Source organism: Leptonychotes weddellii, chromosome 1 (genome assembly GCF_054177405.1).
Source record: "Leptonychotes weddellii isolate Sample4059 chromosome 1, ASM5417740v2, whole genome shotgun sequence".
Lineage (NCBI taxonomy): Eukaryota > Metazoa > Chordata > Mammalia > Carnivora > Phocidae > Leptonychotes > Leptonychotes weddellii.
This window is the reverse complement of record NC_138369.1, coordinates 189494666-189517712: the sequence shown is the minus strand read 5'-3', so window position 1 is coordinate 189517712 and position 23047 is coordinate 189494666. Positions and strand designations below refer to the sequence as shown.

The 23047-nt window shown below is 51.7% G+C and overlaps 1 protein-coding gene across 1 annotated transcript; it reads left to right on the top strand.

Moving 5' to 3' along the window:
* The first annotated feature begins 19297 nt into the window (after positions 1-19297).
* Positions 19298-22463, top strand: TFF1 (trefoil factor 1). The gene is made up of 3 exons (XM_081805106.1): positions 19298-19428; positions 21693-21845; positions 22290-22463. The coding sequence occupies exons 1-3, from the start codon at positions 19299-19301 to the stop codon at positions 22304-22306; spliced, it is 300 nt and encodes a 99-aa protein (XP_081661232.1). The 5' UTR covers position 19298; the 3' UTR covers positions 22307-22463.
* Positions 22464-23047: the final 584 nt, after the last annotated feature.

Below are 23047 nucleotides of genomic sequence, written 5' to 3'. Positions count from 1 at the left end.
AGAGCCTTGATTACTTTGATCTCCTCTATATACATTGTGGGTTTTGCACTTTTCTGTTGGAACAGGTTTCTTTTCTTTTTTAAAGGTTTTATATATTTATTTAACAGAAGGAGAGAGAGAGAGAGCATGAACGGGCAGAGAGGCAGAGGGAGAGGGAGAAGCAGGCTCCCCAAGGAGCAGGGAGCCCGATGTGGGACTCAATCCCGGGACCCTGGGATCATGACCTGAGCCAAAGGCAACCGCTTCACCCAGTGAGCCACCCAGGCGCTTCCTGGAACAGGTTTCTCAGCAGATCAGAGTTATACCAAAAGACTCAGAAGCAGAGTAAGATGAGAAGGTACTGGACTAAGGCAGGACCACCTAACCCCGCACAGGGGTGCCGAAGGCAGGGTGGACAGTCACGTGTCATCAAGAGGCCAGAGGCTTCCCTGCATCTCTGCTTGGCCCTGTTACCCTACCACGCACCTGCAACGTTAGAGACCCCTCCTGGTTACCCACACAGCCTCTGTGGCCCCCAGGCACACACATAACAGGGAAGAGCTGCTCGTAGGCAATCACTGTCCAGACGCACTTTACCACAGATGAAGTTATCACATATGCATCTGTTGCTTTGCCTTGAGGCGGCTGTAGGAAAGATGGCGAGTTTCAAAGAGCGAGCAGGTGCCCGGGGAGGGAAAGGCTTTGGGGAGCCTCCTGGCATGTCCGAGACGGGGATGCCCAGGGAGAGAGGGAGCGTCGAGGCAGGCTGGCCGCTCAGCGATCACCTTAATTACTATTGAATTTTGTTAGGAAATATTTGCTGTCTTACAATCTTTCAAAAGGTCTTGAGTAATGCTAACGGCAGGCAATGAATCAGCGTGTACATGAGCTTGGCACAGCTCTACCGCATTTCCTGTGTGCCCTGTTTTATCGTCACAAGGACCCTCTGAGGCAGGAATTCTCATTAGTCCCGTCCCGCAGATAAGGAAACTGAGATGTGAGTGGGAGTGATGTTCCCAAGCCCACGGGTCAGGCCAGTGGGGCATTCGGGGTTTGTACCGGGCACATCGTACCAGCAGGAATTAATGCAATTACCATCTGCAAAGCCACCCTCGTTGGCATTTGAGTCTAAAGAGACTTGGCCCCACCCGTTTGAACTCATTGGAGACATATCAGTCATTCAAAGTCACGGTCAGCTGCTCCGTCCCCTAGAAATATTTGGTCCCAATGAGGCCTTTCCTGGCTCCGACGCAGGTCCATGGGTGGAGCTCTTCCCATTTGGTTCCTTTTTTCTGTGGCTACAGCTTCACATCCACGTCATGCCTGACAGTCAGGTTAGAGTGGGAGCCAGGAGACAAAGTCCTGGGTGGGGTACTGCTAACCTGCAGCCAGAGAAACAGCCCGGAGAACATGCCACAGGGCAGGTGGGCTGCTTCCCCTGGTGGCTTGACCCGCAGAAGCAAGTGCAGGGCATGCATGTCGTGGGTTAGTGAATGAGGAGAGCCCTCACCTGCACCTGGACGTCCAGGACAGCACCACGGGGATGGCTCCTTCTCCCTTAGGTGCTTTCGTGTTTGACATGCTAGATTTTTAACATTTTATTTTTTATTTTTTAAAGATTTTTTTAATTTATTTATTTGACAGAGAGAGAGATAGCGAGAGCAGGAACACAAGCAGGGGGAGTGGGAGAGGGAGAAGCAGGCTTCCTGCCGAGCCGGGAGCCCGATGTGGGACTCGAGCCCAGGACCCTGGGATCATGACCTGAGCCGAAGGCAGACGCTTAACGACTGAGCCACCCAGGCGCCCAATTTTTAACATTTTAAAAAGCATGGTGGAAGACCTAACAATATTCAGAATGTTTGGAAAAATGAGTATTATAAACCGGTCAAGAACTTAAATGCCAAGTTGGCCACCCAAACTGTGAACACTTGCCTCCCTCCTCTAAGAGGAGGGGTTCTGGATCCGAGGGTGTTCCCAGAAGTCTGATTTCTCCATCTCGCACATGGAGAATCTGCCCACAGTGGTGCAGGAAACCCAGGTAAGGGGTGGGTGTGCAAACCTTCGCCCCGTCACAGAGACCAGCCCTGGACCCAGTGCTAGTCAAGGAAGTTCCAGGTATGGGCGCAGTCGCCAGGGCCTCCATGCCCAAGGCCTGGCTTGGCTGCAAGATGCCCACGAGGGCAACCCCGAGGTTGGCATGCATGTGTGAGGCCCACGCCCTCCAGGTGGACAGAGGCAGATTCCCGGGGAGGGGGGGCAGGCGCAGGGAGGCACAGTCTCAGCAGTGACACCAAGATGGAGTAACGACCAAGAAGAACAGACTTTCTGCTGTGTGATCTTAAATACAGGTTTCAAATCAATTACTTTAGACAAATCTACTCATTGGGCCACCTTCTCCCCACCCCCCACCCTGAATGAAAGAAAGAGGAACCCTCACTAAGCTAGAGCCCTGGCCGACTCAACTGCTCGTGAGCCACTTCCGGGGACACCTGTGTTTCCATCACTTGCCCCTTCTGGGGTGCCGACATGCTCTGAATTTTCCCCCCAGTGACCCACAGAGAGGTCATTCTTCGGGTTCCCATGATGCCTGGTGTGTGTGTGTGTGTGTGTGTGTGCGTTAGTTTGTGTGTAGTTACACAGGAATGGTGACACACGGCACGGAAATCACTTGTTTCTGAGCTCGTCTCTCTTTCTAAGCTGAGGGCTCTCCGAGGGCAGTGTCGTCTGTCCCCGGTGCGTGCCCAGCGCCCCCCACCCCAGCGTCATGAGCACAGGTCGCATGAACCCAAGCATGCCGCCTGAATGGACTTCATCGGAACCCCACCGTTCCTCAAACCAGCACTTCCCTGGCTTGGGAGGAGGTGAAACCAGCCTGAAGACGGCATTCATACTCTAAAATGGTGATTTATTTAAAAAGTCTCCATATTTCTTCCCTTAAACGTACAAACACAACTACTTGGTGTGTGAAAATTGAAACCTGCCGTATTGCGGTTTCCGTCCTGTACTCCGCTCTACCATCGAGGGATCAAACTCCTAAAAACTATGTCTCAAAGTCTTGTTCATAGAGAAAAGGTCAAAGTGCGGTCATTAAGGGATGACAAATTACAAAACAGAGGATTCTCGTAAAGAATGAGAAAACGATAGTGCTGGTCTTTAAATTCATCCACGGAGCACTGATGTCAGGGTTTTGGAGTTGGGGGGAGTCTGACACACTTTCTCTAGAAGGGTCTTTTTGACTTTCCCCCTTCTTTCATCGTGTGTGCACACTGGAAGCTTCCACCCTCCCTGATTTCCCTGGTGAGGTGGGAGCAGGGAGGGGGGCTGTGGAAGAGCTGAGGTCTGAGGCACCTGCCGACCCTCCTCACTGGGCACCTACACCTGCCGGGCTCCCTCGTCCCCCACATGGTGCTCACGGTGGTACAGCTGTAATTTGTATGATAATAATGGTCACTAACACAGAATTTAAACTTCATGCCCACTTCCTGGAGGCGCCAGAGGGAAAAGCAAGGAAGGGGAAGGCACAGAAGCCGGGGACCGTCCCTGGGTCCAGATGGCAACTGGTTTATCACTTTCAGCCTCAGAGACCCTTCTTCTAGGGAGACCTGGAATCTTCCCAGGCCTGGTTGCCAGGTGGGGCTTGGGGAAGGCAGCCCTCCCACCCACTCCTCTCGGTCACTGGAAAATTCCAGAATCTTTCCCAGGCCCCAGGGCAGCGGCCTCCTGGCCTGACCCTGGTGACACATCTCACCTGTCTCCTGGCTTGTCAGAGGGCTGCTTGCTGCCAACCAGACCCAGAGCTGCTTCCTGCAACTGCACCTGCTGAACCCCACTGTGACTCAGAGCCTGCTGCAGGGGCGGCTCGTCTGGGCCCCTGGGCAAGATCCCCGAGCCCGAACCCCTTTCATCCCCTGCGGGAGTCAGGCCTGTGGCTGCGAAACTGTGGGAGCACTTCCACGGCCCCAGCGTTCCCCCAGGCTCAAGCAGAGCCCCTGTGTGGGCCCCCTGTCATGCCCTGGGGGGCAGGGCTGGGGACTCAGTTTATCCATCCCGGCACCCTCCCACACCCCCAGGAGAGGAGCCGGCGCCAACCCCTCAGAGGGGGGTTGAGGAAAGTAACCTTCAAAATGACTTCTTTTTGTTTGGTTTTGTTTGGTTTGCGTGGTCACAAAAACTATGATTTCAGAAACAGTCTTATTGGACGACTACTTTTTTAATTGAAGTTTTTCTTGAGATGATGATAGAGTCCTACGCAGTCACAGGAACAGTACAGAGAGGGGTCTCCTGGAAACTGCCCCGTGTTCCCTAATGAGAACATTTTGCAAAACCACAGTCCAGCAGCACCAGCAGGGTCCGGTCAGTGATACGGTCCATCGATCTTATCCAGATTTCTTCAATCTCGTGTGTAGCCTGTGTGTGTGTGTCTAGATGTGTGTCTGTGTGTGTCTGTGGTGTGTGTGTGTCTGTGTGTGTGTGTGGTGTGTGTAACTGTATGTGTGTGTCTGCGTGTGGGCTGTGTGTCACCGTGTACGTGTGTGTGTGATGTGTCTGTCTTACCATATGTCTGTGTGGTGTGTGTGTAACTGTGCATTTGTGTGTGTGTGTGTGTGTGTGCATCTCGCTGTGCACACTGTGCAGAGCCTGGGGGAGTTCGGGAGCCCGCCATCGCAGGGAAGATCTGAGAGCTCTGTTGCTGCAAGGACCCCCCTGTTACCCTTTTAAAACCGCACCTCACTCCCTCGCCCTTGTTCTAAGTCCAGCCAAGCTCTGATCTGTTCTCCCGTCAAAGTACGGTCAGGTCACAGATCCCGCGTCATGGCACCGTACGGTCTGTGTTTCTCTCGAGTTGCTGGTTGAGACCGTCCGGGCGCGTTCCCGCCATCTTACACCCCCACCAGAAATGGGGGAGGACTCCAGTTTTCCCAACCACTGTCAGCATCTGGTGCCGCCACGGCTTCTCATTTCAGCCATTCTGATAGGCGAGTAGTGATATTTCACTGTGGTTTTAATCTGCATTTCCCTAATGGCCGATGGTGTTCACATCTTTTCCTGCACTCATCTGCCATCTGCATACCCTTTGGAGGAATGTCTGTTCGTGCGTCTTGCCCATTTTCTAACTGGATTGTTTTACTCTGTTGAGTTTTGAGAGTTCTTTATATATTTTGGAAAGAAGCCCTTGTTGGATATGTAGTTTGCAAATGTATTCTCCCCCTGGGGCATTCACACAGCAAAAGTTAATTTTGGTGAGGTGCCAGGTTGGAGAACTCCTAGCCTAGTTCTAGGTCCCAAAGACCTTCATGTTTTTTTCCTAAAAGATTTATAGTTTTATGTTTCACATTTAATTCTAGGATGGATTTTGAGTTAATTTGTGTGTGAAGATGTGAAGTTTGGGTCTAGGTTCACTTTTTCCCCCATATGCACATCCAATTACTCCAGCACCATTTATTGAAAAGGCTGTCTTTTCTCTGTTGAATTGCTTTTACTCCTTTGCCAAAAATCAGTTGGGCATATTCATGTGGGTCTATTTCTGGGGTCTCTGTTCTGTTCTGTTGATCTCTGTTTCTATCCCTCTGACAACACCACGCTGTCTTGATCACTGTAGCTACATAGTAAGACTTATTATCAGGTAGAGTGATTTCTCTCACTTTATTGTTCTTTTTCAAGATGATTTTAACTATACTAGGACTTGTACCTTTCCATACAAATTGTATTTATTTTGTTTGTTTGTCTTTGTTTTTGTTTTTTAAATTTTTATTCAAATTCTAGTTAGTTAACATATAGTGTAATATTGGTTTCAGGAGTAGAATATAGTGATTCATCACTTACATAGAGTGCCCAGTGCTCATCACAAATGCCCTCCTTAATACCCATCACCCATCTAGCCCATACCCCCCACCGCCATCCATCAACCCTCAGTTTGTTCTCTATCATTAAGAGTCTCTTATGGTTTGTTTCTCTCTTTCTTTCCCCCCCCCTCCCATATGTTCATCTGTTTTGTTTCTTAAATTCCACATAGGAGTGAAATCCTGTGGTATTTGTCTTTCTCTGACTGACTTATTTCTCAGCATAATATACTATAGCTCTATCCATGTCATTGCAAATGGCAAGATTTCATTCTTTTTGATGGCTGAGTAATATTTCACTGTATATATACCACATCTTCTTTATCTATTCATCAGTAGATTGGCACTGGGCTCTTTCCATAGTTTGGCTATTGTTAATAATGCTGCTATAAACATTGGGGTGCATGTGCTCCTTCAAATTGTATTTTGGTATACTTTGGGTAAATACCTAGTAGTGCAATTGCTGGGTTGTAGGGTAGCTCTATTTTTAACTTTTCGAGGAACCTCCATACTGTTTTCCAGAGTGGCTGCACCAGCTTGCATTCCCATCAACAGGGAACAAGGGTTCCCCTTTCTCCACATCCTTGCCAATACCTGTTGTTTCCTATGTTGTTAATTGTAGACACTCTGACAGGTGTGAGGTGGTATCTCATCGTGGTTTTGATTTGCATTTCTCTGGTGATGAATGATGTTGAGCATCTTTTCATGTGTCTGTTAGCCATCTGGATGTCTTCTTTGGAAAAATGTCTATTCATTCCATACAAATTTTAAAATAAGCTTATCCATTACTACAAAAACCTTGCCGGGATTTTGATAGGGATTGCATAAACCTACAGATCATCTGGGCAGAACTGACATCCTTGCTATGTTGAGTCTTCCAATCCATGAATCTAGTATGTCTATTTAGTAGATCTTGGATTTCTTCCATCCAGCACACAGATCCTCAATATGTTAAGTGTATACCTAAGTAGCACATTTTTGAGTGATTGTACATGGTATTGTGTTTTTAGTTTCAGTTTCTGCATGTTTCCTGATAGTATATAGAAATATAATTGATTTTTGTGGCTGATCTTGTATCCCATGGCTTTGCTGAAGTCTTGTATCATTTTTAAGAGTTTAGTTTGTGTGTGCATGAGTGTGTGTAGATTCCTTGGGATTTTATACCTAGGGGATCATGCCATCTGCAAACAGATAGTTTCATTTCTTTTTTTCTCATTTGTAGGCAATTTCTTTCTTTTTCTTCCCCATTTCAGTAACTAGAATGTCTAGGACTATGTTGAATAAGAGCAGTGAGAGTAGACACCTTTGCCTTGTTCCCAATCTTAGGGGGAAAAGCATTCAGTCTTTATTTTAAGTATGTTCTTAAAATAGAGGTGTTCTGCAGATTTTTTTTTCCAAGTTGAGGTAATTCCCCATAATTGCTAACTTGTGAAGAGTTTTTGTCACTAATGGCTGTTGGATTTTGTCAAATATTTTTTTTCCACATCAGTTGATACAATCCTATGATTTTTCTCCTTTAGCTTGTTGATATTATGGATTACACTGATTGTTTTCTAATGTTGAACCAGTCTCACATAGCTGGAATACACCCTATTTGATCATGGTGCATAATTCTTTTTTATATATGGTTGAATTAGGTTTGCTACTATTTCACTCAAGAATTTTGCATCTAAGTTCATGAGAGACAGTGGTCTGTAGTTTGTGTGTGTGTGTGTGTGTGTGTGTGTGTGTGTTCTCTTTGGCTTTGGTATTAGGGTAATACTGGCTTCATAAAATGAGTTGAGAAATGCTTATCCCTCTTTAATTTTCTGGAAGAGATTTTGTAAATTGGCATTAATTCTTCTTTTAAAACTAGGTGGAGGGCGCCTGGGTGGCTCAGTTGGTTGAGCGACTGCCTTCGGCTCAGGTCATGATCCTGGAGACCCGGGATCGAGTCCCGCATCGGGCTCCCTGCTCGGCAGGGAGTCTGCTTCTCCCTCTGCCCCTCCCCCTCTCATGTGCTCTCTCTCATTCTCTCTCTCTGAAATAAATAAATAAAATCTTTAAAAAAAAAAAAAACTAGGTGGAAATTTCTTTTTCTTTTTCTTTTTGGAGATTTTAAATTATGAATTCAAGTTCTCTGATGTTTAGAGGGCTATTCCAATTGTCTGTACCAACTTAGTTGAATTTAGTAGTTTGTAGTTTTTGAGAAATTAGTCCATTCCTCTAAGTATTCACATTTATGAGCATAAAGCTTCTCATTGTGATCCCTTATTATCCTTTAGATGTTTTTAGGGTCTGTAGTTATATCTGTTTCATTTCTGAGGTTACGTGTGCCTTCCTGCTTTTAATTGTCACTTTTGCTATAAGTTTTTCAGTTTCATTGATTTTTCTCAAAGAACTAGCTTTTTGTTTCATTGATTTTTTTCTGTTTTCCTACTTTCAATTTCATTGATTTCTGCACTTATTTCCTTCCTTCTCATTGCTTTGGATTTACCTGGCTCTTATTTTTCTAATTGTTTGAGGTAGGAAATCAAGTTTTTGATTTGAGAACTTTTCTCATTTCTAGTGTAAGTTAATGCAGCAGATCTCCCCCTAAGCACCACCTTAGCCAAGTCCCGCACGTTTTGATACGTCGTATGTTCATTTTCATTCAGTTCCATGTACTTTTAAATTTCTTTTGAAACTTCCTTGTTGACCTGTGGATTAGTAATGTGTGATTTAACTTCTATGTGTTTAGAGATTTTCTTGTCTGTTGTTGACTTCTCATTTGATTCCAATATGGTCAGAGAACATACCCTCTGTGGTTTTTTAAAAAAAATTCTTTTAGATTTGTTGGGATTTATTTTATGGGCCAGTATATGGTCTATCTTGGTGAACATTCATGGACCCTTTAAAAACAGTGTGCACCCTGCTATTGTTGAGTGGCATGTCCTATAAATACCAGCTAGTCCTGTTGCTTGGGTGTGGCTTCGATCCCCCCATCTCTGCTGATTCCCTGACTAGTAGTTTTATCAGTTGCTGGGAGGGGGTCTCGGGGTCCCGATGATAATCTATTTCTCCTTTCAGCTCTATCGGTTTTGGTTTCATCTATTGAGGCTCTGTTTCTTGGTAGGAACTAATACTTCTGAAATTTTAAAATGCCAAATAATGTTTTAAAGCTACATAATTGCCATAAAAATTTGGAGAATACACACACCACATTTTTTATTCTGAACCATTGTCAGCTTCCGCATCACACCATCCTCAGTGCCAACTCTGGAAGGAAAGGCCAGGTCCATGGGTTGCAGAAACCAACCTTCCTCTTTGACATGTTTTTGAAATCTATTTTTATTACGTCCTTATGTGGAAACATGAAGAAGGTGAAGGGTGGACCTGCAGGGCAACAGTCTAAACTTTCCATCGGACCTCTTAAGAACCATGACATCTCCTTTTCGAAAGCAGGGATTTAAAAACAGAACGTCACAGGCGAGTGCGTGGACATGAAACTGTCCCCTGCTTCCTGCGCCAGGGGTGAGATTCACACGAGGGACCTGGGCTGCGTGTGACCCCGAGCTTGATGATAACTCCACCACCACCTTTTTCTGCTGTTGAAGAAAGCATCCAAGAATGTGAGGAAGGGACAAAAATATGGGGAGAACCTTGAATGGCTTCCCATTTATCTTTTAAAAATGAAGGCTCTCACGTTGAGACTGCTGGTGACACCATGGAGAGGGCTGCCGAGTGGCCCGAGCTGGCTCGCTCTTCATGTGGTTGCATTTGGGAGTGTGATTGGCACCTGACGTCAGTGTGCTTCCGTGGGGCACCCCCGTGCCTGCTGCAGAGCAGCGCCCTTGAGGGGCACTCACAGTGCGTGAGGGCAGGCTCCAGCCTCCCCCACCACGGCCCAGCCAGGGGGCTTGGGTATTCTCTCCATCCCACCCCGACCCCCAGAAGCCCTGCCTCACAACCTGCCTGGGCTAAATCTTAGGGTTGTCAGGAAGAGGAAACAGGATCCTTGCTGGGGGGATTGCTTCTGTGGTTTGGTTTTGCATAAACTTCCAGTAACAACTGTAATATGATAAAAGTGGTAAAATGTTTTTGGTTTTGTCTCCAGCAGGTGTGAGGGGCTCACAGAAGCTGGAACGCTAAAGACTAGCCCAGAGGGGTGGCCTATCCCACAAGCCCTCCGACAGGTGCCAGACTGTGGTCAAGGCCTCTGTGTCCCATGAGATCCAGCCCAGCAGGGACACGAGGACCAGATAAGGACACAACCAATGAGCTAGGACTTGGTCCAAGAGTCACAATCCTTTATGTATCATAAACCAACCGCAATCATGTGATCAGATCTGCCTGCATTATAGGGCACGGCCCTCGGTAACCATACTTAGAAGAAGCAAATAACCAAAGGAAGACATAAGTTGAAGGGATAAGATAGAAATAAAGTTTACTGAGGATCTTCAGACCAACTCCAGGGCATTTGTCCAGTAAACGAGTCTCCTTGTCAGTCAGTCGTGACTGGTCTCTGAACCATGGGACATTCTGGCTTCTTCTTTGCCCTGCCTTCACCTCTGGGACTCTTAAATAGCATAGGACAGTGGCCTCAGAGCAGAGCAGGGACCACCATCCTTGGGAAGCTCCACTGGAGTAATTCACATGTGATCCCCCTTTTCCTTGCTCAGCAGGAGTGGGGACTGTTCACCATCAGTCCAGGCTAGATAGAAAATCCACACGTGCGAAATAAAAAGTGTACCCACACACCTCAGTCTGGGGTAGGCATGGACTGAAACTGACCAGAGGGCTGTGTCACAGGGCTCCATCGGGGGCCAGTGGGGGCATTCTAGGGGGAGCATGGTGGATCGCGGGAGTGGGAGTCTGTGTGCTGGACCAACCAGCACTCATGCTCAGAGAGGCACTGAGGCCTGAAGAGGTAGGTTCCTGCCAAGCCTGCAGGAGGAAGAAAGGGGTGCGGTCAGCACCCCAGGAGGGGCTGGCCCCGTCTGCTCACCAAAGGGACCGAGCTGCAAGTGAACGGGGGAATGCTCAGTGCCCACTTACCTCATGCTTCTTGGAACCTGGCAGAGGAATCAGCAGATGGATTCCAGACTCACCTGCTTGGAGGAGCAGGGCTTTGTTCAGACCTGATTGGTGTTGAGCTGCATGTGGGAGGTTCATCTGCAGCTTGGCCAAGTCAGGGATCCTGGAAGTGACGGACTAGGTATCAGCTTCCCCATCTCTCACTGCTAGTTTTAAATTCCTAGGAGGCCATGGTTGGGGCTGAATATTGGAGTTTGGAGCCCTCTGAGAGCAGGATGGTGGTGACTGGGAGTGGGGCCACCTCAGGGAGTGCCAGTGGGTCAAATCAGTCACATTGCCAAACTTTGGTTTTTAATCAGAAGGTGCAAAGCTGCTGGTGGTTGGGTGAGTGGACACCTACATCCAGAGTGAGTGGAAATGGGCATCACCTTTGTGGAATTCAGCGTGGTACTTTGTATCAAGAATCTCAGAAAGAGCACCCTCTCGGACCTAGTAAATCTGCTTTAGGGGATGCCCCAAAGAAACAATTCTAAGCACAGAAAAATCATTTTGCACGAAGATATTTGTGAAAGAAATCCTAGTAATCGTGAAAAGTTGTAAACAGCCCAGATTACCCATAGCGTAAAAATCATTAACAAAGTTTGGTTATTGCTGCACGATATAACGCTATGCAGCCGTCACTAGCTTGTTTTAAGGAATTTGTAATAATGCGGAGAATCTTCATGCTATGGTGTTAAACCAAAAAGAACAAGATAAAAAGGTTTATGAGCAACTCAGCAGCAAGAAGAAGGAAAAAGGAGAAACAGCAGTGGGTATCATTGAATGATGAAAGGGTGAGTCTCATTGTTTCCTGGCACTGCTTTCCTAGTCATTGAAAATTTTTTTAAAGATGTATTTATTTATTTGAGAGAGAGAGAGAATGAGCGGGGGGCAGGGGGGTGGTGCAGAGGGAGAGGGAAAATCTCAAGCAGACTCCAAGCTGAGCGAGGAACCCAAACAGGGCTCCATCCCACGACCCCAAGATCATGACCTGAGCCAAAATCAAGAGTCATACACTTAACCCATTGAGCCACCCCGGCACACTTGAAATGTTTCTATAATGAGCATCACTGACTATAATCGAAAATACTGTATTTTTATGGGTAAACGGTAATGATTTTGCTCTCCCCAAAAAGAAAGGGGAGAGTTCCCCTGGGCTCCTCAGTTGGTGAGCCAGTCATGAGGGGTGGGGGGGGTGTTTGACCTTGGAGTGTTCCCCGCGGGCCACACCCCGACATGTTTGCCCCGAGACCTGCTTCCTCGCACCTTCCCTGAAGTCAAACACAGATCTGGGGCTGGTGTGAGGTGTCTGTTATCTTGCAGATTTCAACAGCCCCACGGAGCGAAGCCACCCATTCCTGCCCACTGAGTCCTCATCCCACCCCAAAAATCCCAGGGGCCCATGCACTGCAGGACAGTGAGATGCAGAGTTGCCCATGAAGGGAACAGAAACGGTGAGACTGGGGAGCCTCTGCACAATGTCCTCCCGTCCAGCGGTCACCACTCTGCTCTCAGAGGTGAAGCCAGGGTTCAGCACCCCCATCCATGGAGCAGGGCTCCAGACGCCAGCATCCAGCCCAGCCATGGCCGCCTAGGAATTAAAATGTTACGGTCATTTTAAATTATTTCTTTGATTACTAATTATTTTTCTCCCCTTTCCTGTAACGTTCAGGCACTCACCTATTGCCTTCTAAGAATTCTGTGTTCGTGTTCTTTGCTCCTTTGTCTAGTGGAGCTCCAGAGTTTTAAAATTCAACTTGTGTGAGATGTTTCTGTCGTGACGTTCCTAAACCTTTGTTCATCCTCTACACTATAAACTTTGTATTTTTAAAATATTTTTATATCCAAAGTTTAAAATATTTTCCATAGTGAAATTTGTTCTCAACCTACATGTGTTATATACAACTTAGATGATTTGTTGTCTTGTAACAAGGCTTAGGAATACCTAAACCTTCCAGAAATTGGTTAAGTATTTACTGACATTTTCCTTAATTTACATAAGAGGCAGCTGCTCCGTAGTTGCTCTGATTGCTGGTCAAGAGGTTAAGATTGGTCGTCATAGCTTCCTTCCCACTTCCTGTTCCATTGTTACCTGCTCTCAATTCAGTTGGATGTGGTTGCTCACGGGATAAGGTGACCCAAATCTTGACATCTATAGGAAGCGAGTCTGAGTCTGGAAGTGGTCTTGCACATAGTGGGTTGCTTCCCTTTTCAAACCCCCATGCCTCCTCCCTTGGGCTACAAGCGCCGTCCTCCCAGCCCCCACTGTGTGGCAGGAGCCCCATCTCCCTTGGTGATCAGGACCAATCCCCTCTGTCGCGACTCCTCCTCTGCCTGCAGTTCTCGGGGCAGGAAGAGGCCAAAGGGCAGGAACCCCCCCAGCCCCGCCTACCAGTCCAGTGGACCCAGGAGCATGTTTCCCAGTGGAAGCCAGCCTGTCGTGGGCAACGGCACTCCAGCCCACTAAAGCCACGGTCATGGGGATGGGAAGCAAAATTTCTTCCAGGAGTTACATCCTTTAATCATAAGAAAAGCCACTCCCACTTCTATTGCTTGGTGTCTGGACGTGGGCACTTTGGTTGAGAAGAAACCGTTACTGCTCTGGTTTAAGGTGCTTGCCCAAGTGCAGGCCACCCGCGGGCGGCTGAGCACGGTATTCCACGGTCTGCCGAACCCCCTGCTCCTGGGCACATGGCAAGACCAGTGAGTTCCTTGCACATCGTTACATGTCCTTGCCCTAAAATGCACTGTGATGTATCCCGTGCACTGGATTATGCATTCTGTAAATTCACAAGCTGGTGCTGCCAGAAGCTGCAGGCTCGGAGAGAAGGCACGTCCAGCCCCAGATTGTGTGACTCTGTCCTTTTGAAACAGAAGGAATCCCGGGGAATCAGCGTGTCTCCAGGCTGCAGGACGGGGACTCAGAAGTGGTGTCAGCCACAGCCATCCCTCATCCATCCATCGAGGCCTGGATCCCATGCTACCCGCAGTGCTCTTCACATGGTCTGGTTATCTGTGTGCAGGGAAGGATAAGCAAGGTGCTCACATTCGTGAGATTTTGATTCCTTCATGGCTGACACCCAGAGCGCAGCCTGTGGATACCCTGAGCCAGAGGGCTCGGCTAAGCCGAGCCCAAATATCTGATCCACAGACACCGAGAGAGTAAGTGTTTGTTGTTTTCAACCACTGAGTTTTGGGGTCATCTGTCACATGGCAAGGGAGAACTGACACCGATCTGTGCTGTTTCTCTTATTAGGACTTCCAAAGACCCCACACAAGATCCACATCCGCCACACATCCTTCTCTAGCCTTCTGGACGCGCGAGTCAGGGCGTCCTGCCTCATAGCCCCAGCCCACTCCTGCGAGGCATTTGCTGTCCTGAATGCCTCTCGAAACTGCAAGCTGGTAGCCTGGCTAATGGGCCAGGACAGTGTGATCAAATCTAGTATATATTACTAACGGCCCATGAGTATTTACTGGGGTGGGTGGTACAAGGCGCAGAAACTTCTCTACCCACTTTAGAGAGAATATTTCCCAGCCCCGCACCTCCTAAGCACCTCACCAGCGGGCCGGGGCCCTGAACTTGCAGATGCACGTGTGCTTTCCTAAGGCATCTTGCAGCCTGTTTTCCAAATCCAATTAGCACAGCCTCATGTCATGGACGTTAACGCGCCAGCAGGATGTTGAGCACTGTCCAAGGTCTCTCCAGAGTGGTGTGGTAGGGCAGGAGACCTGGCAGGACCCTAAACCCTCCGTACCACCGCATGGCAAAATCCCGCTGATGGTCTTTTCTGAAGGGAATGGGGGAAGAGCAGAGACTTTCCAGGCCAAGAGCTGCAAGTCGGGCGCCGGGTCATGCGCTCCAGGAACCACATCCCATCTAGAACCTCTGCTGCATTTATATGTATGACGCTGCAGACATGGGGCTTAACAGATGACGGTCTGTGGGCCAAATCGTGCCTGTATCCGCTAAGGACAGACTCTGTACTTTTTAAGGGTTGCAAAAATAAAACAAAGACCCATGTGGCAGAGACCAAAGGTGGCCCACAAGGCCTGATGTCTTGACTGTCTGGCCGTTTACAAAGAAAGCCTCTGGCCTTGCCGTGGTCATTGTCCACGACTTTAGCCCTGGCCGGGGAGGCCGAGTCAACAGGCACCTGCCACTGCCATCCCCCGGGTCTTCCAAGTCCTTGAGGGTGGCGCTGATTTTCGGCAGTTCCCTTGTGGACTGTGATGCTGGTTTTGGTTCGGTCTTGGTGAGGGACTTCTGCCATATTATCCCTCACCCCAAGGACAGAGGCCATGTAGCTACGAGGTGTATCTACTCCTGCTTCACGGGCTGGGCTGGGGGAGGCCCCCCCGGGACCCAGACTGAGACAGACTCGGGCCAAGCCTCCATCTCGCACCTGAAACCCACAGGCTCCCTCTTTGGTGGCCCACATAGGGGTTTGGGTCTCAGGATTAGCGTCAGTTCAGAGCAAATATTTGATGACCATCAGAACGTCTACATACTTTCTTCTCTCCGGTACACAGTCCCCCTGGGTGTTTTAGTTTCCCAGGACTGCCGTAGTAAGCACCACACCCTGAACTTACAACCGACACTTACTCGTGCCCCGTCTGGAGGCGAGAGGTCCGAAATCAAGGTGTCATTGCGGTTAGTCCCTGCTGAGAGCAAATCTGTCCGGGGCCCCCTCCCGGCTCCTGGGGCCGCGGGAGCTTCGTGGGCAGGAGAGCTGCCCCTCCCACAGAGGACCGGGGGTCGCCTGTCCTGCTGGAGAAGGTCCAGGGCTGGTTCAGGGTTCAAAGTTCCCAGCATCACGTTCCTGCCCAGAGCGTCCCAGCTGCGTGTCTCGTGGCTCACGGCTACCAGGATCTTGGTGTGAGGGAGCTGCAGTGGCCGATGATTAGCTGTGGCTGCCCGGCCAGGAGAGGGCCGTCCGCCCCGGCAGCCCCAGCCTGCCCTGCGGCTCTGGGAGCTGGGCCGCCCATTCTCAGGGGGCCCGCCTTTGTACCCCCGTCCCATCCCCCGTCCTCTCCTTTTCCATTCCGTGCAGGGCTGACCCCAAATATTGATCACATGACCTCACTCCATGTCACCTCCCTGTCAAGCTGAGACTCTGTGACACTGCCTCCTGCCATGGCCACCAAAGCCCAATTCCCGACCAGCAGACACGCTGGAGGGGCCCACGTCAGGGGCTCATTCCCACAGTGCGTGAGGTCACGGGGTCACCACGGTAGCAATTTCTGTGTCACTCAGAGGCCTGGCGGGAAGCAGGCCTGTTCCCTCAACCTGGGTGACTCCAGGAGGGTGAAATGGAGAGACTGTTGGCCTCTCAGTGGGGGCAGCGCACCCTTCAGCCTGGAGGAGCGCCGAGAGGGGTCCGCACGGGGGCCCGGACAAGACCGTCGTGTGCAGAAGGCCGGACAGGGATGCGGCCACGTAAGGTGACCCCATAGGGAGGGACCCGGGAGATAAAACCCCAAGCTCACCTCCTCCTGAGTACAGCTCATAGCAGCCAGAAGCTAGAGAACGGGAGGCGGTGGACAGGGCCCAGAGAGGGTGGCGAAGGCAGACGGGGGAAACGAGCCCTGCTTCGTACCCTCACCCCTGTACTGAGGAGCGTGGTGCTGGGGCGGGAGACCCGTCAGGCCGAGCCAGAGCCGCGGTGTGACCCTGGGGAGAGGGGCCCCCAACAAGGGGTCCCGCCGTGGCTGGGGGGCCCGAGCGGCGAGCATCGCATTAGATCGGGGCATCTTGGGGTCAGGCGCTTCATTTTCCAGAATCTTGCACCACACGACTTGACTCATTAGCGGGTTAGCCCTCAGCCCAGCGCGTTTTCTGCCTCACTAGACTGCCATTTAAAACAAACCAACCGGGGCGCCTGGTGGCGCCGTCGGTTAAGCACTGGACTAAGGGTGCTTAGCAGTCCCCACGGCGCAGGAGGTCACTGCAAACACACACGGAACGACAGGACAGACACCTGTGGATCCGAGTCTCCCTCCCTAATAGATGCTGACCTCCCCACCACACTTCCTTCAGAGTTCCTTCTGTGAAATAGAACATGATGCCCACGTTGGTGGCCCTTGGTGCCCTCCCTGATCCATGTCGCTGTCCCCGCTTCCCAGACGCGCCCATTCCACGCAGGTCAGCAGCCTCCCCCGTGTCACTGGGCAACCTTAGCTCCTGGGGTGCAACTCTCATAGCTCCAGCGGGCTCCACGCACCGGAAACCTGCAGCAAACCCGACATCGGGCTGCTAGCGCCCTTCCCATGCTTCCCCGTCAGCTTCGCTGCCAGTAGTCACTTGTTTCCATTCATTCATTCATTCATTTCCATGTTCTGCAGGGTCGTGATGCACACATACACTCTTTCCCCTTTCCCTTCTCCATACACACTTATGAACATTCACACTGCTTCCCCCCTTCCTTCCCTCCCTCCTTCCTTCCTTTCTTCCCTCCTTCCTTCCTTCTTTCCTTCCTCCTTACTTTCCCTCCTTATTTTCTTCCTCTTTTTTTCAGCTTCTCCATTCCTTCTTTTCTTCCTTTTTTTTTTTTTATTAAAGGTATTACAAGCAATGCTGCAAAGATCATACTTGTCTCTGTTTCCCTCTGCTTAAGTGTGGGGATTTATGTGGGACACACACCAGACCTAGAGCCAGTGGAATTGCTGGATTGTAAGTCTATGTAGCATCAACTCCATTGACAGTCACACACTTTTCTTCCAAATTGTTGTGCAATTTGCATTTCCGTGTCTGAGAGCTCCCCTTCCGCGCTGAGAAATTAGGGGTGGTTTTCCATGATCATGAGCATCACTGCAGATCCGGCACACCCCCACACACCGTTTCTGGCAAACTGAACCCACCTCCACGGAGGACTCTGTGCCCTAACCCCACCCCCCGCCCCCGGGTCCTGCACATCGAGCCTCTTCTGGAGACCCCACTGGGCAGCCCGGCGGGGGGTGCTGGGCTCAGGGTGGAGGGCACAAAGAATGTGGCACCCCCAGTTCTGACTGGAGCTCCCCTCCCAGAGGGGCTGCCAGGACTGATTCACCAGGTCACTTAGAAAAGTAAGCACCTCTCCAAGGCGAATTCTCCTCAGAGCCTCATTGTTCACTGAGGAAAGAATATTTCTCCCGTTGCTCATTCATTCATTCGTTGATTCATTCATTCCTCAACAGATGTTTATTGAATAAGGTAAGAACGATTATAGGTGCAGGGCCACCAGAAGGCACAGAGCAGACGAAGCCCCCTGCGCTCACCGACCTTCCACTCTCCTGGGGGACAGGCATGCTCCACGTGCTGTGGCAGCAGGCCACTCCATGCACTGGGGACAGCAAGGGCTCAGAGATCGGAACTGGACCTGGTGGGGCCAGGGGAGGGCTGGCCCGAGGTTACCCTTGAAGCGTAAGGCCGAGGGGGCCTTACTGTGGGGCCTGAAGCAGGGAGAGGCAGGGAGGAGCATCTCTGCTCGGTCAGTTCAACGGTTGCTCTTACATATACAGCTTCATTTTTGAAAGGGCTGTGCTGTAGAGGGAAAGAGAAAACCAGAAAAATTAATTTAGGTAAATAAGTTGAAATACACACTTCCTCTAGGTAGGATGTTGGACACTCTCATGTTTTCTTTTTTTTCCCTTTTTTTGGGGGGGGGGATGGGGAGGAGCAGAGGGAGAGAGAATCTCAAGCAGACTCCCAGCTGAGTGCAGAGCCCAAAGCGGAACTTGATTCCACGACCCCGAGATCACGACCCGAGCCGGAACCAAGAGTCAGATGCATAACTGACGGAGCCACCCAGGCGCCCCATTCTTGAGTTTTCAATGTCAGTGCCAACTGGAGGGAGAACCCCTCCGGATGAGCCACATTTCTCCCGTGAGGCACATTTGCTGACCTACGACGTGGCCATGGGAATGCCCAACAGACGGAACTCCCGGAAAAGATGAAGTTTGCAGTCCGAGGGCCCAGGGACCAAGGGGGAGAGGGGGTGCGAGCCTGTTCCTTTCCTGACCCTCTTGTGCGGCCACGGCCCTCCCCCAGACCTGGGTTCTCCAAATAGTCGAAGGCCACTGGCCCGCCGCCCTTGACAGGACAGCCTGGTGGGCGGGCCCCATCGGCTCCGAGTCGGACCGCCATGGAGGGCGACCCCATGAGCCACTGTTGACACAACCATGCCTTCTGGGGCCAGCTCTCCCATGAGTCACCCTTCCATGAGTGTAATGTTGACATCTGCAGGAGGACCTCCGCTGCGGTTAGCGATCTGGTCAGGCCCAAGGGACAGGAGGGGCTTTCTGAACCTCGAGTCCTTCATTCAGGATGATTACGTGCCTCGGCACTTGCCCCTATCAGCAAACTCATTTTAATCAGTGGAGATTACCTGGAATGGAGGACTGGGGGATCCCTCCTTAGGCAAATGTTACCTAACACTCTTGAGGCAAACAGAGCCTGCGCATAAAATGCAGGGCCTGCACAGGGTCTCCCCCGGAGCAGAGAGGAAGGTCACGGCCGCCATGGAGCCCAGGGTGATCTGCGTCTTGGTGTTGGCGTGTGTGCTGACCCTCAGCTCCCTGGCCCAGGGCGAGCTCGGTAAGCGGCCCCCCTCCCGCATCAGCCCCCCTGGTGGTGCCTGAACCACAGACCATGTGTTTGAGCTGAGCGCCATGCTGGGCCCTAGGAGGATTTGGGAGGGTGAAGGCCCGTGGAGAGCAGCATCCAGGCCACGGCCACGGAAGCTCTGAGCACCGCTGTGAGCATGTGGGCGCCCTGATCACTGCTCGCTGTGTCCGGCACTGACGCCCTGAGCACCAGATCTCAAGGGGCGGTCTCGGAGGTGTGGTGGGAGAACAGCTCCCCAGACGTCCAAGCCGGCCTCCCTCTGGTCAAAGCCACCCAGATGCCCAAGGGCCCATTCCGTGGATGAGCGTCCCCCGAGGACGCCCGCAGGCTCTGCGGTCCCGGTGTGTGGGTTCCGTGGGTGCCACAAGCGACAGAGTGCCCTGCTCCCTTGAGCCACCATCTCAGCCCCTGGACCGGGACGTCGGCCTCAAGGGGCTTGGGGGTGGGACAAGGCCTTCAGAGAGCGCTTTGCGAGCTACCCTGTGCTCAGTAAGTATTATTTATTTTCATTAGATGCTGTTGTAGTTTCCCAGGTTTTCCAAACCAGGATTTCCATAGAGGTTTGAGGAGGGGGAGAGGAACCGTGGTTTCCGTGCATCTTGGGGTACCTTTCGAGGACCCGATGGAGAACGATGAAGAAAGGGGTGTAGGGAGAGGGACGACGGAGGCACCAGGTGGCCACTTGGAATGCCCCCAAGGCAGGGACAGGCTAAGGCCGGAAAGGACACGCGGGCTTTGGGCCTGGAGAAGACGCGGCTCTGCCGTGGAGGATGTTGGGAGTGCGGCCACGCGGCCGCCCCCAGGCCAGGCTGTGGATCCCTCTCCCCGGCCGACCCTGCTTGGCCCTCTGGCCCGAGGCTCACCCCTTCTCTGTGCATTAGCAATCTGTCACAAGGCATCCAGAAACTTGATTGCAAGCACAGCCCGGTAGAGACCGTTCCCGTCTAGGTCCGTCCTGTGCCGGTAAATGGGTGGACAGAGCTCGGAAACCTGGAACCCCGTCCCACCCCAGCTGCCGCTTCCTCCTCCGGCAGGTGGACAGGACACAGAGCCGTGTCTGAGCATGCACGAGCACACACACACACATGCACACACACACACATGCACACACATGCACACACGCACGCACAGCTCCTCCCAACTTCACAACTGCCCTGCGGGTGGGCGACGCCACCTTCCCTCTCTGGTGGGGAGCCAGACGCGGGGAGGCTGAAGTCCTGCAGAGGCCCCCCAGCCGGTGGGTGGGAGATGGGCCAGGCCTTTCCCACGAAGCCACAGACCCCTCCTTCAGAGAAAGCTTGAGGCGATCCGTGGACGGGAACGCAGAAGCCCGTGGAGGGCAGCTCCCGCGTGGGCTCGCCTTCTCAATGCCTGGCTGAGTTAACGGGGTTCAGCCCCTTCAGTTCCCGTGTGTAGACCACACGGCAGCCCTGCCTCCCCAGCGTGTCTCCCCCCAACCCGCGTGTTCTCCACCGTCCTGGCTCCCATCGTCCCCCACCCCCCAACCCCGGGTTAAAGCTGCTGAGAGGTTGAAGGCATCCACCCACCCCAGCCTCTGTCTTTCCTACAAACGGACTACACCTCCTAAAATACACCTTGCTCTTTCTCGACTGCCTTTGAACACCTGCTCCCTCTGCAGGGTACACCCATCGTGTCCTTCAGCCCCACCTGGTAACCTCCTCCCATAGGAAGCCCTTCTCGCTTTGTTCTCTGCCTTGTCCTTGTCCCTCCTGTGCTTGCCTTCAGTGCAATGGGGTGGCCTCATGGTGGCCTCCATTCACTTGCTCTTCTCCTCCATTAGACTGTTAGCTTCTTAACCAAGACTTCTCTATTTTTAATTTCTGGGTGCATCCCCTGGCACAGGGCCCAACATGAGCTCGGTCCTTGAGCGACCTTCACTGTCTACTTTTGCGGTGCTAATTTCTGTTTCTAGCATACACAAATGGTGTTCCACAGATATTTACTGATTGAGTAAAGCTAAAGGATTGTTTGTTGAAGTGAACGAATGCATGGATAAATTACGTAGGTAGGTGTAAAGTTTGCAAATCCTGGGCACCTTGCATTTGCCCTGAGCTGAAGGGTTTTCCAACCAGGAGATGAGGCTGGGATGTCCCTCTTGTAGCCTGAGCCCTAAGTCCCCATCCGTGGCACCGGCTGGCTGCTGGTTCAACTGGAGAGGGAAGATGGACGTCAGCCAGCGACTTACCCTCCCCCTTGCCCCCCTCCACCTCCAGAGACGTGTGTGGTGGCCCCCCACCACAGAACAAACTGTGGCGTTCCGGGTATCACGCCTTCCCAGTGTAAAGCCAAAGGCTGCTGTTTCGACAACACTGTTCGTGGAGTCCCGTGGTGCTTCCACCCTGTGGCCGTGGACAACATTACTGACGGTATGGCCAGGGAGGCTCTGTGGGGTCTGAAGGTGTAGGATTAGGGAGAAAACCTCATGGGAGCGCGGGGCCCTAGTCTGCACGGCCAGCTGTGTTTGTACCCGCACCAGGGGCCGCGGGCGAGCGTGGGGAGGTGGTGCAGCCTGCATCAGGCTGATGTCGGGCTGGGGACACAAAGACCAGGCTGGGAGGCTGCTTGGCAAGGAGCCCTATTTGTCCCTGTGTTTCTTCACATCACTGAGTGCAAGCCCGTGAAGGATCCTGGTAGCGCTTTATCCCTGCTTGGGTGGGATTGGAGAGAGCAGCTGAAATAGGAAGGCGGGGAGTGTTTTCTAAGGACTTTTCCCCTTGGTGCTTCCAAGTGGCATCTCTGTAGTTATTCACAAGTGAACAAACCGTGGGGTTTTCACTGCCTGTGTCTCCTTCTCACACCTCACCCTTCAGAGGAATGCTCCTTCTAGACGCGCCAGGAGCTGCAGTGGCCTCAGCCGGCAGCCAGGAGCCCAGCCACGTCACCGGCAGGCACTCGGGGCCCTCCGCATCTGCGCCTCGGCTCCTGGACAGACGGCACACACCCCTGGACTCAAAAATGGCTTAACGATTAAAGGAGATAAATGTTACTCGTGCTTTCAGTTCTTTTTAAAAATTGCAAATGATTGTCCTCTCTTGCAGAGGGAGGTACACCATTTCCACATGCGGCCTCTCGTCCTACGTGGGCTCACCCCACCTCGGGAAGGCGCGGGCTCAGAGGAGGGAATGAGGTGTGTGTGCCAGCACTTGGTGTCAGCGCACAAGGCTGTTAGATTGTGGCGGGCAGCTCGAGCGTCCTGGGGAGTACAGCTGCTCTGGCCCCCAGCGCCAGGCAGATGGGCTCTCCCCGCTGACAGGGAGCGCCAGGCCTGTTTTCTGGGGACCTGCTACTCATTCCCCACCTTATTTCTTACCTGACTTCCAGGCTATAAAAAGCGGGGGCCACTCTTTCAGCTGGAGGAGTCTCTAGGACTTCGTTCGGACTCATGAGGCAGCAGGGCATCTACTTGGAGGCTCTGGGGAATGACTTTTCCTCCTTGGAAGAAGAGCTCCCTCTTGCTGCCCTGGCCAGCCCCTGCGGCCTGCCTTTGGATGTGTGGTGTGAGAGTGCGATGCGGTGCTTCGAGCAGCCGTTCTGTGCTAATGAGGAAAAGCCATAGAACTAGAGCCCT

What these genes read in the sequence shown, in the direction of transcription:
- TFF1 (XM_081805106.1), top strand. Translation starts at nt 19,299, where the DNA reads ATGCAGGGCCTGCACAGGGTCTCCCCCGGAGCAGAGAGGAAGGTCACG. An exon ending in CCTGGCCCAGGGCGAGCTCG is followed by an intron (nt 19,429 to 21,692) that starts GTAAGCGGCCCC and finishes CTCCACCTCCAG; the next exon opens with AGACGTGTGTGGTGGCCCCC.